Below are 11,964 nucleotides of genomic sequence, written 5' to 3' on the forward strand. Positions count from 1 at the left end.
GCGTACCATCGCGTTCGACGACTACACGCGGTGTCTGAACGATGAGATCGAAATGATTCGACCGCAGTCGTGCATACGATTGAAAATGCACGAAGTGTACACTATTTGCGAGACGAAAATCGCTCTGAGTCCGTACGACGATAAGCGATATATCGTGCCGGATTCGACCGATACGTTGCCGTGGGGACATTATCGCATACCTTTATTATAATAGTAGTTATCATAATAAGGAACAGTGAAGATTCATGTATGTAATATAATGTATGTAAGCATGTATGTATGTATGTAATGTATGCAATACATGTAATAAAATGTATGTACACTCAACGTCATTAATGCCTGGTCCACTAAAGTTGATGCATTTTGGAACGCATTCAAAACGCGTGCAACGTTCTAACTATTCGTGCACCGTGACTGATCGAGAAACGGCAACGCTGTCCCCAGCTGTCTTTTGGCGCACATATTTTGACACAACGACGACGTAAGTTTGAAATAAATATACAAAGTGACAAGATATATTTTTAATTTATTTCAATTATATAATACTGTTTGTGCTTTTTTGCAGGATGCAGGAAATACAGATTCCAAATATATTGGTAAGTCTATCAGTGCAAATAATACTGTCGCTGACACAATATTATTTATGAATGAATGAACGAACGAATAAATGAATTGAATTATTAATTAATTAAAAATTTATTCATTCATTTATTCAAAAATCATATCAGTTTACAGTTTGCTTGCTCGGAAGTTGAGTTCATAACGTGATTTATTCATTAATTTAATAATTTATTTACTAATAATTAATTAAAAATTAATTAATTAATTAAAAATTAATTAATTAATTAAAAATTAATTAATTAATTAATTAAAAATTAATTAATTAATTAATGTTCCAACGATAGCTGTGTTTCAAGCGCGACATATAATCGGTGCGTAGTTAAACAAGTTGGAAAAAATATATATACAGGGTGTTCGATATAAAAGTAACCACCCGAATAGGGGGGGTAGATTGGGTCAAACTGAAAAGAAAAGTCTCGTACCATTTTGCAAAATTCGCAATAGTTAACGAGTTATTAAATAAAACGTCTGAGCGAATGCGCGCACAAGGAGCGATAGAGGCGGGCCTCGGCGGCTGGCTGGGCTGGCACGGTGCCCGGCGCGCGGCGAGCGGTGGGGGTCGAGAGACGTGCGGCGAGCGGGGCGCGGCGCGGCGCGGCGAACGTCGAGCGACAGATGTTATACACTGCGACGAAAAAGTATTAGAGCCAGCCCATACTAAACTTACGATAATTCCTTCGAGTAAACGGGATTTTCCTTCGCGTAAACGGGATTTTGTAGTAACTTACAATAATTTACTCCGCGTAAACGAGTGAATTATTGTAAGTTACTACAGAAGTAACGCGCTCGCGTAAACGTAGTAACAGTAGGTAGCACACGTATTGGCTCAATAGCCAATGGCCAATAGGCATTGCCGTAACGTCTTACGCCTTAGATAATATTAATTAGTTTAGCTTGAATTATGTGTAATAAAAACATTTAATTTTAGTAAATTTAATTATTTTGCATGTCAAAGTTTACGAGGTTTACCACAAGCCTTACTTTAACTTTTGTTTATGTTATAATAACTTTAATGGTGCGTGTCCACCTGCGAGTAAAACTCTCGAGAGTAGCTATCGAGATTGATTCTCGCAAATGGACATATTCCTAAAGAGTACCTATAACGGAGAATGAATCGCAGCTCTCGGCGAGCGAACTTTTCAAGACCTACTCGCAAATCGACACGACGTTATTTTACTCTCGGAGATCAGCTCGCCAAGCTCGAACGCTGTTCGTATTTTGAGAGCTACATGATGACACAAAGGAACTTATTGAATAATGCGGAAATCATGAACCATTGTAGAATACTACTGTGACAGAAATAAAAGTTTTTTTAATTTTTATGTTTTGCGAATAAAGTGCGAAAAATTCATAATTTAAAGAATTAGATAAGAATATTTTTAATACATTCTCTGCTTATTACATGGTCAATAATTAGTAACACTTTAGTTTTACATACTTTGCACGTTTTAGTTACAGCGTTGAAATTAAATACATTTTTACATCGCAAATTAAGTACATTAAAAAAAAAATTATTTAATATTTACATGTAAAAATCTAACATCAAGATATTTCGCAAACAGAAAACTAAATAATAATATCGCACTATATATTCCACTTCACAATTTGTAAGTCTGTAGAAACTTTTAATTGTTGGGAATTTTCAATCTTAAGCTCTCTAATTTAGAGCAGATCCGACACCTGCGATCAATCCATTGCTTGACCCAGAAGGTCTTTTTGTTGTTATTTAACACCCTTTTTTTTAAAATAATGCTAGCTACTATAGTAGCCGCAAGTCTCTTCGTTTATGAGACATTATAATGTCACCACTCTCAGAGATCGACTAAAAAAGTACGTAAGTGGACACAGTTTTGAGAGAACTGTCCGAAAGAATACTCTCTGGATTCTCACGAGATGCTCGCAAGAGTACAATGTTAGAAAAATTACTCTCAAATGGACAGTGTCAGAATAACTCGAGAGCTACTTTGGAGAGTTTTACTCGCAGGTGGACACGCGCCTTAAAACTCTCGAGAATATCTCTCGAGAGTTATTCTGACACTGTCCATTTGAGAGTAATTTTTCTGACATTGTATTCTCGCGAGCATCTCGCGAGAATCCGAAGAGTATTTTTTCGGAGAATTCTCTCAAAACCGTATCCACTTACGTATTTTTTTAGTTGATGTCTGAGAGTGGTGACATCATAATGTCGCGTAAACGAAAAAACTTGCGGCTGCTATATAGTGACTAGCATTATTTTAAAAAGGAAAAGGGCGATCATGGCGCAGAAAGATATGCGCTGCTCTAACGAGCTGAAGATCCGAGTTCAAATCCGACCGAAAATTGTCCGCGGTTTTTATTTGATCGCCACCTCTCGGAAGGGTTAATGGCAACCCGCCGAGAGTGTATCTCTAAGAAAGCAGAAGGGAGGCCTTGGATTTTATACAGGCCGAACTTCAGGAGGCTATGGCTTGAACTTGAGCTATAGTGCCGTTGAAACAACAAAAAGACCTTCTGGGTCAAGCAATGGATTGATCGCAGGTGTACATTTGGTGCTGGATCTGCTTTAATTAGAGAGCTTGAGATTGAAGACGCCTAACAATAAAAAGTTTCTGCAGACTTACAAGTTGTGAAGTGTAATACATAGTGCGATATTATTATTTAATTTTCAGTTTGCGAAATACCTTGATGTTAGATTTTTACGTGTAAATATTTAAAAATTTCTTTTTTTAATGTACTTAATTTGCGATGTAAAAATGTATTTAATTTCAACGCTGTAACTAAAACGTGCAAAGTATGTAAAACTAAAGTGTTACTAATTATTGACCATGTAATAAGCAGAGAATGTATTAAAAATATTCTTATCTAATTCTTTAAATTATGAATTTTTCGCACTTTATTCGCAAAACATAAAAATTAAAAAAACTTTTATTTCTGTCACAGTAGTATTCTACAATGATTCATGATTTCCGCATTATTCAATAAGTTCCTTTGTGTCATCATGTAGCTCTCAAAATACGAACAGCGTTCGAGCTTGGCGAGCTGATCTCCGAGAGTAAAATAACGTCGTGTCGATTTGCGAGTAGGTCTTGAAAGGTTCGCTCGCCGAGAGCTGCGATTCATTCTCCGTTATAGGTACTCTTTAGGAATATGTCCATTTGCGAGAATCAATCTCGAGAGCTACTCTCGAGAGTTTTACTCGCAGGTGGACACGCACCATTAAAGTTATTATAACATAAACAAAAGTTAAAGTAAGGCTTGTGGTAAACCTCGTAAACTTTGACATGCAAAATAATTAAATTTACCAAAATTAAATGTTTTTATTACACATAATTCAAGCTAAACTAATTAATATTATCTAAGGCGTAAGACGTTACGGCAATGCCTATTGGCCATTGGCTATTGAGCCAATACGTGTGCTACCTACTGTTACTACGTTTACGCGAGCGCGTTACTTCTGTAGTAACTTACGATAATTCACTCGTTTACGCGGAGTAAATTATTGTAAGTTACTACAAAATCCCGTTTACGCGAAGAAAAATCCCGTTTACGCGAAGGAATTATCGTAAGTTTAGTATGGGCTGGCTCTAATACTTTTTCGTCGCAGTGTATAACATCTGTCGCTCGACGTTCGCCGCACCGCGCCGCGCCCCGCTCGCCGCTCGTCTCTCGACCCCCACCGCTCTTTTCCGACACCGACACAGAGACTTTTCTTTTCAGTTTGACCCAATCTACCCCCCCTATTGGGGTGGTTACTTTTATATCGAACACCCTGTATATATACAATATTTACGTATGGCTACGTATATATATATTGCGTATCATTTCCGGTATAGTCAATGAAATTCTCAATTGTATTAATTATTGAGTGTACGTATGTACATATGAATGTATGTACATATAAATATATATGTATAATGTATGTATGTATGAATGTATGAAATACGTATATGTATAATGGAAAGAATATTAATCAACCATATACTTTTATATTTTATATTATAAACATTTATTCAATAAAAAATTTTTATACAATATTTCCATTTATTATTTCCCTAAACATTTTGTTTCTAAAGTACGGCATGTCGTTCTGAGTAAACGTAATTTTTTTATTTGCACAGACATACTCGGCGATCATGCAAGAGAATACACCACAATCGCTGCCGTTCGTCTGTTGCGGAATGTTCATGGCGGAATAAAATTCCCAATCACTCATATCATAAGATTGTTTCTTTTTATCAAGACTCTCATCTTGTAAATATAGTTTTAGCGTAGCCAGACATTGCGAATTATCACCGCCCATACTGTCGTAATAAACAATCGTTTTATCGCGGAAATCTACTATTGACATACACCAGTGAACGTTCAGATGTATAGGGATAATAATAAGATCCTGCGCAAATATGTCCACCTTCCTGGTCCATCGCTTCAGAGATGAGTGACCGCTCGACAGAAGTTTCGGGTAAAAGAACGTGTTCATCGCGTGAACTTTCGGATACTTGTTCGAAGATGTACCTCTGGCGATCAGCAAATTCATATAAAAATTAATAATTTCGTCGTTGAGCCAATTTAAACCGATCATCGTGTGAAGATCCTTTTGCGTGAGCTTCAGCCCGAAACCTTCCACAACCACTGCCATGCTGTGGAAACCCTTGGCAAAAAAAGTATGGTGTTATAAAATTATGGTGTCACAAAAAGTATGTCACATCACATTTCAATAATTTCAAATAATAATAATTTGCACATTTACCAGATGAATTGCTGCACAGATGAATCGCCGCACACAGATTTTAATGTTTCAATCAATGCACAGATGTATCACCGAGGTGTTTAAGCTCTCAAATCATACTACTGTGGCTTGATGCATCCCTCATTATATACCCTTTGCTTTCTCTCTCGCTCCAATTGAATCTTGATCATTATTTTTTTTATCTGTTTTGCATTTCTTCCTTTGTCTCACGTACTGCGTCGTAAAAAAATAGTATGAAATAGATACGTCTACGCAATAACACCCCCCTTCTTCAAGAAAAAAAATGTGTTTATGGCACCACGATGAACACGAAACTCACAATAGTAGATAACGTATTATATTAGAAAGGATATTAATAAAGATATCGTATATATTTCAAACATTTTATATGTTGCATACGTCTTACATATTTTTATACATTGGATATTTTGTATTTAATATTTTTTTACATAGTTTATTTTTTTATATGTTTTAAAAATACAATCTGCACGAATTAAATAACATTGTGCGATCCATCGAATCCCAGCCATTTCACGTAAACCTCGTCGCACCTTCTGCGCAGTACTTTCTCCACGAGATATACGTCAGGATAAGTCGCGCGATGCAACTCGTACTCGTAGAACGCTCCAGCGACAGATTTTCCACGATAGTCCTCGAGTAGATAGGTTACGGGATTGGTACGCTGCACTTTAACGATTTTAAACACCTTGGTGGTCCAATTCGGCGTGTAACCCTTCTCAAAAATTGTCTTGTATTTGCTGACGCGTACCGAGTCGCCCGCTTTGAACTTTGCCGGGCCCGCGATCTTTATCGCGCTGTACACCGTAGCCAAGAGTCTTTCGGCGATCGCGGGGGTAACGTCGACGGGTCGCATGCCAATCGTTCGATGCTTGCTCGCGTTGTAATCCGACACGAGTCGCGGCAAGGCGTCGACCCACTTGTAATTTCCATTGAGCGTAAACATCTTCCACATATTGTTTTTTAACGTGCGATTGAATCGCTCGACAACCGACGCCATCATCACCGAATACGTGGAATAATGATTGATGTCGTGTTTTCTCACGAGACGTTGCACGTCGGTGTTGTAAAATTCTTTCCCCATGTCGGTTTGTAGATTACTAGGGCACCTCTCGCTATCTCGAATTATCTCAGCGATAGCGTCAGCTGTCTCGCTGCCACCTTTACCCTTGAGCGGCACGGCCCACGCATACTTGCTCAACACATCGATGACGGTAAGTATGTAGTGGTAGCCTCCGTTGAAACGTGAGTACGGACGCATCTCAACGATATCAGCTTGCCACAGATCGTCGTACCCTCGCACTATGACGTGTCTGCGGGGAAAATTTCTTCTCGCCGATGCGTGCAATTCGTCCACCAACCGTCGCTTTTCGATATTTTTATCCACATCGGTCGATTTTAACGGTCTCATGTTTCGTTGTCGCCGTTTCTGCTTCTAGTGCATCGTTCGTAGCAGTTTCTGAACAGTTCGTAACCGCTTCTGAACCATTCGTGAATCGTTCGACAGCCGGTCGACAATCGTTCCTGAATCGTTCGTTGTCGTTCGTCGTCGTCAGTTAACTGCTTCTTACCACTCATCGTCGTCGTCGTCGACGTTCTTTAGCCGTTTGTAGCCTTTCCTGTCTCCGCGTAGTTCGCAGCTGTTTCTAAACCGCTCGTAATCGTTTCTGAGCTGTTTTTGAACCGTTCGACAACCGTCCGACAATCGTTCTTGAACCGTTAGACAGTCGTCCGACAACCGTTCTCGAGTCGTTCGTTGCTGTTCGTCGCCGTCGTTAATTAACCGTTGCCTCTCTTCACTCGTCGCCTTTCGATAGTCGTTTCTGCTAAACCGTTTGTCCATTGTTGTTCGTTGTCGCGTCTGATTCAACGATATTCGCATGTCAAAGCTTGTTCACCGCAGCCTGTAACGCTCGCACGTCCTTCTCGAACGCGGTAAGCTTCTCGTCTGACTCTTTCCGTTGATCTGTCAAACTTTTAACGCACTGATCCACATATAGTTTGTTAACCGCGTCACCGTCAGTCTCAGGTTGCGCTACGCGACGAATCTTGCACGACCTTGCGTCAAAGTCCGTGGCGGTGCGACACAGAGCGTTGTCGCGCACAAAATTTCTCACTAATCCGCTCCACCGATAATGATAGGAAATGGCATTCGTCGCGTCTTCGCGCTGCTCGAACAATCCAAATTTATTGATCGGCATTTCGACATCGATTGAACGGATCGCTGTCGCGCCGTTTAATTTATAATAAGCCCAGCCTCGCGAAGTTCCTCGATGATCGACGTGATCTCGTTGTCGTGGGCATTGTTGCCAGCTTGACGCGAAGCGTCGAGCAATCGCAGACGATCCACCAGCTCGTTGGGGTCATCCCAATGCACGTAGTCGATCTTATTGTCGGTTAGCGTCATCGCGCGAGGCGCGAATAATCCCTTTCCGGATTTTTTCTTCTTGGATTCGGTAGATATCAACGGTGAGATTACAAATCGATACTTGAATCCCACATTGCCCTTTAGTCGCCCGAGAGGATCATGTTTTAATTTATGAGCACTCGTTGCCAACAGTATGCTCCTGTACTTGTGCTTATCGTCCTCCGTGTAAATTGTGTCATCGGGTATTTTCTTGAAGATCAACTCGTAAATACCGGGTGTGCCGGCGTATCGTACGCCGTCGATATAAATGTTATCCGCTTTGTCCACGTCAAAACTTTTATTACCGAGCATCAATTTATTATTACCGAGATAAACGCCGTATGCTATGTCTATTGTTGGACAGGCGCCCAAAACCTCTGCGATGTAAATTCGGCTCAGTGGACCCAAGTGATCTTCCAACGATTCTATAAACCATTTTCGACCCTCCGACGTTTGCAACCGATTATGAACGGTCGTCCTGATCGAGTCGTCCGTGGTTTCGAAAACATTCGCGGTTTCAAGAAATTCGGGACTTGTACGTTGCACGGTTCGCGTCGGTGTAGAGGTTATCGGTGTAGAGGTTATCGGTCGTTTCGATATAAATTTTTTTACCTGGCATTAAAAAACATACGTATACAATTATCCATTGGAATAATGTGCAATAACAGATTTGTCCAATATTTGCAGAATTACTTGGATAAATTATACTAATAGGTTGTGGTGATGCAATATCAACGAAGTATTGAAGATAAAAACAGGCGATCGCTCAACGTTAGAGAAAGGAAGTGGGATACAATTTCCGTTTTCGAATTCAGTATGCAATTTAAAGATCATTTATTATTGAAAGTATACATATTAAGTAAAAGTATCTGTGCGATTATTTATTCAAATAATGTGCATTTACATATTTATCCAATACTTTACTTGCAGATAAATAACTTTGACAAAGGATGAATTACGTTGGGACACAGGATGGATATACATTGGTTCATCCCAAGAAATTCTGATATATGTGAGTGTATAAGGTATTTACTTAATTGTTACGCCGATTGCACGATGTGTTATTTCTTTATACGCCGCAAGAGTATAAGTGACTTCCCCCAATAGGAAAAGATTTATAAGATGATATGACGAAATCTGAATGAAATTGGAAATGCTGCAATTATATGTCTCGATATTAATTTGCAACAATACTAGTGAAAATTGAGACCTTTGTGCAAATATTTATCAATATTTGCACAATTTATTTATAAATAGTATTTCAGCAAGACAGCAGCGTTATGAAGAACCATCTTAGCGCAATAATTGTCCAATTGAATGACAATATTTACGTAATTTTCCTATCGGGGATCCTTCAAAGGAGCAATGGATGGCTTTCGCTTTGTTCACTATGCGCAGCATTCATTCAGCATTCACTTTCCTCATTCACACACACGCACGCACGCACGCACGCACGCACGCACGCACGCACGCACGCACGCACGCACGCACGCACGCACGCACGCACGCACGCACGCACGCACGCACGCACGCACGCACGCACGCACGCACGCACGCACGCACGCACGCACGCACGCACGCACGCACGCACGCACGCACGCACGCACGCACGCACGCACGCACGCACGCACGCACGCACGCACGCACGCACGCACGCACGCACGCACGCACGCACGCACGCACGCACGCACGCACGCACGCACGCACGCACGCACGCACGCACGCACGCACGCACGCACGCACGCACGCACGCACGCACGCACGCACGCACGCACGCACGCACGCACGCACGCACGCACGCACGCACGCACGCACGCACGCACGCACGCACGCACGCACGCACGCACGCACGCACGCACGCACGCACGCACGCACGCACGCACGCACGCACGCACGCACGCACGCACGCACGCACGCACGCACGCACGCACGCACGCACGCACGCACGCACGCACGCACGCACGCACGCACGCACGCACGCACGCACGCACGCACGCACGCACGCACGCACGCACGCACGCACGCACGCACGCACGCACGCACGCACGCACGCACGCACGCACGCACGCACGCACGCACGCACGCACGCACGCACGCACGCACGCACGCACGCACGCACGCACGCACGCACGCACGCACGCACGCACGCACGCACGCACGCACGCACGCACGCACGCACGCACGCACGCACGCACGCACGCACGCACGCACGCACGCACGCACGCACGCACGCACGCACGCACGCACGCACGCACGCACGCACGCACGCACGCACGCACGCACGCACGCACGCACGCACGCACATACACACACACTTTTAATTATATTGCAATAACAATTATATTTACAAATCATATAACTGTTACTGTAATATAATTAATTCAATCACTCATCGAGAATTGTCCACTTTGCAGACATGCAACATTTATACATCACCATGCATTCATAGAGAGTAATGGAGGCGTCACTCAATATCGCATGACGCTTCCATTACTGTCAATTACGCAATTCATTCTTCGGGGCATTGACCGCACTAAATTTTCAAAAAATTGTGGTCTTGCGCGGAGACCCTCCCATTTTTCTACAACATATTGTGCAAGAGCCTCTCGTGTTCGTGGAATTCGAGGGTCCCACTCTTGCACCATAATGCCCCAAACATGTTCGATAACATTCAAATCAGGGGATTTGGCTGGCCAGTTCAACGTCCTGAGGTTGGATTGTTCAGCCAGCCAATTCTGGACAATTCTCGCTCGATGCACTCCTGAATTGTCTTGAACGAAATTCACGTACGGTCTGCCAGGAAAAATCTCCGCGACGTATGGCATCATCACATCAGATAATATGTGGAGGTATTCTTTGCCGTTCATGTGTGGTGTTGTGCGAACAAGCGGCCCAGGGCCTTGCGAAGTCATACATCCCCAAAAACTTAATGTGATGCGTCCACTTCGTGCGCGAAAACGAACATTTTCCTCCGCATACCTCGTTCCTCTCGTTCTCCACAATGTCACTCTACCAGACTCGTCAGTCGAAAATACCTTCTCATCTGAAAAGATAGTATGCATCCATTCTTCCTCCCATCCTAAGTGTTCCATTGCGAAACCCAGCCGCTGCTCCTTGTGCCGATGAGAGAAAACTTCTCTTTGTGCGGAAATCCGGTGATGATAACCGGCATTGTGCAAACGGCGCCGCACAGTACGATCTGAGCACGTTAGATCGACATTTAATCGGATTTGTCGCGACGAATGGAAGCCAGATTGTTGAATAACATTCAATATTTCCTGGTCTTCCTCAGCATTCGTTCCTCTCAATCGTCCAGGTCCAGGTATCGGAGACGGGTTGACATGTCCCAATGTGTCGTATCTTCTCGCAATACGACGAACTGAACGTTCCTGTAATAAAAGCGTTGAATAATAAATGTTCCTGAAGATGCTATGTATGCATTCAGAACGAACTCTGTATACATTTTTTTATTTTATATATTTTTTAATTACAAAAAAAGATACGCGCACGCTTGTGTGCAATTTTTGATTCGATGACTTTAGGCATGAAAGTGTCTAAACAACGTTTTTTCGGTGATTTATTTTTAACTCGAGCAATACTTACACTTATATTCAAATGGGCTGATATGTCTGTCGGACCCATGCCACCATCCCTCAACGCTATTATTTGTCCTCTCTTAAATTGGCTTATGGGACCAGGCATTTTGTTCTTCAATTAAGTTTACTTTTTATTATATATTTTTTTATTATACACACGATGCGCTTCTCTGCGCCGTCACGATCGATTCAGACGCCACATCAGAAGAAATAAAGGAACATCGAGAATTCGTTATACAATTATTATTTATTTCTTCTAAAGTTCTCGATGTTTATCAATATTTGCACAAAGGTCTCAATTTCTACTAGTATTGTTGCAAATTAATATCGAGACATATAATTGCAGCATTTCCAATTTCATTCAGATTTCGTCATATCATCTTATAAATCTTTTCAAAATAAGTCGTTTTATTTTCGACCCAACTGGCCAATTGAAAATAAATTGCACAACGTTGACAGTGACAGTTCCACGTACAAAAAATTGAAAAGCAATCCTATAAGAAAAATAACATCAAAAATCAACGAATTGGCAAAGTCTTGGTTTAACATGGGCATCATCAATGAGCAAGTTTTTAGACAATTGAATTGCACTAATG

General features: G+C 42.0%; 1 protein-coding gene and 1 pseudogene across 1 annotated transcript; both read right to left on the bottom strand.

Annotated features, from left to right (window-relative positions):
• Positions 1 to 3,167: 3,167 nt before the first annotated feature.
• On the bottom strand, positions 3,168 to 5,236 carry LOC143897668 (sentrin-specific protease 1 pseudogene; annotated as a pseudogene).
• Positions 5,237 to 5,840: 604 nt separating this feature from the next.
• Positions 5,841 to 6,221, bottom strand: LOC143897670 (uncharacterized). Its single transcript, XM_077406474.1, has one exon. The coding sequence runs from the start codon at positions 6,219 to 6,221 to the stop codon at positions 5,841 to 5,843; it is 381 nt and encodes a 126-aa protein (XP_077262600.1).
• Positions 6,222 to 11,964: the final 5,743 nt, after the last annotated feature.

This window comes from Temnothorax americanus, unplaced genomic scaffold (assembly GCF_048541705.1).
Source record: "Temnothorax americanus isolate GAGA-0224 unplaced genomic scaffold, ASM4854170v1 Scaffold21, whole genome shotgun sequence".
Classification (NCBI taxonomy): Eukaryota; Metazoa; Arthropoda; class Insecta; order Hymenoptera; family Formicidae; genus Temnothorax; species Temnothorax americanus.

What these genes read in the sequence shown, in the direction of transcription:
- LOC143897670 (XM_077406474.1), bottom strand. Translation starts at nt 6,221, where the DNA reads ATGCGACCCGTCGACGTTACCCCCGCGATCGCCGAAAGACTCTTGGCT.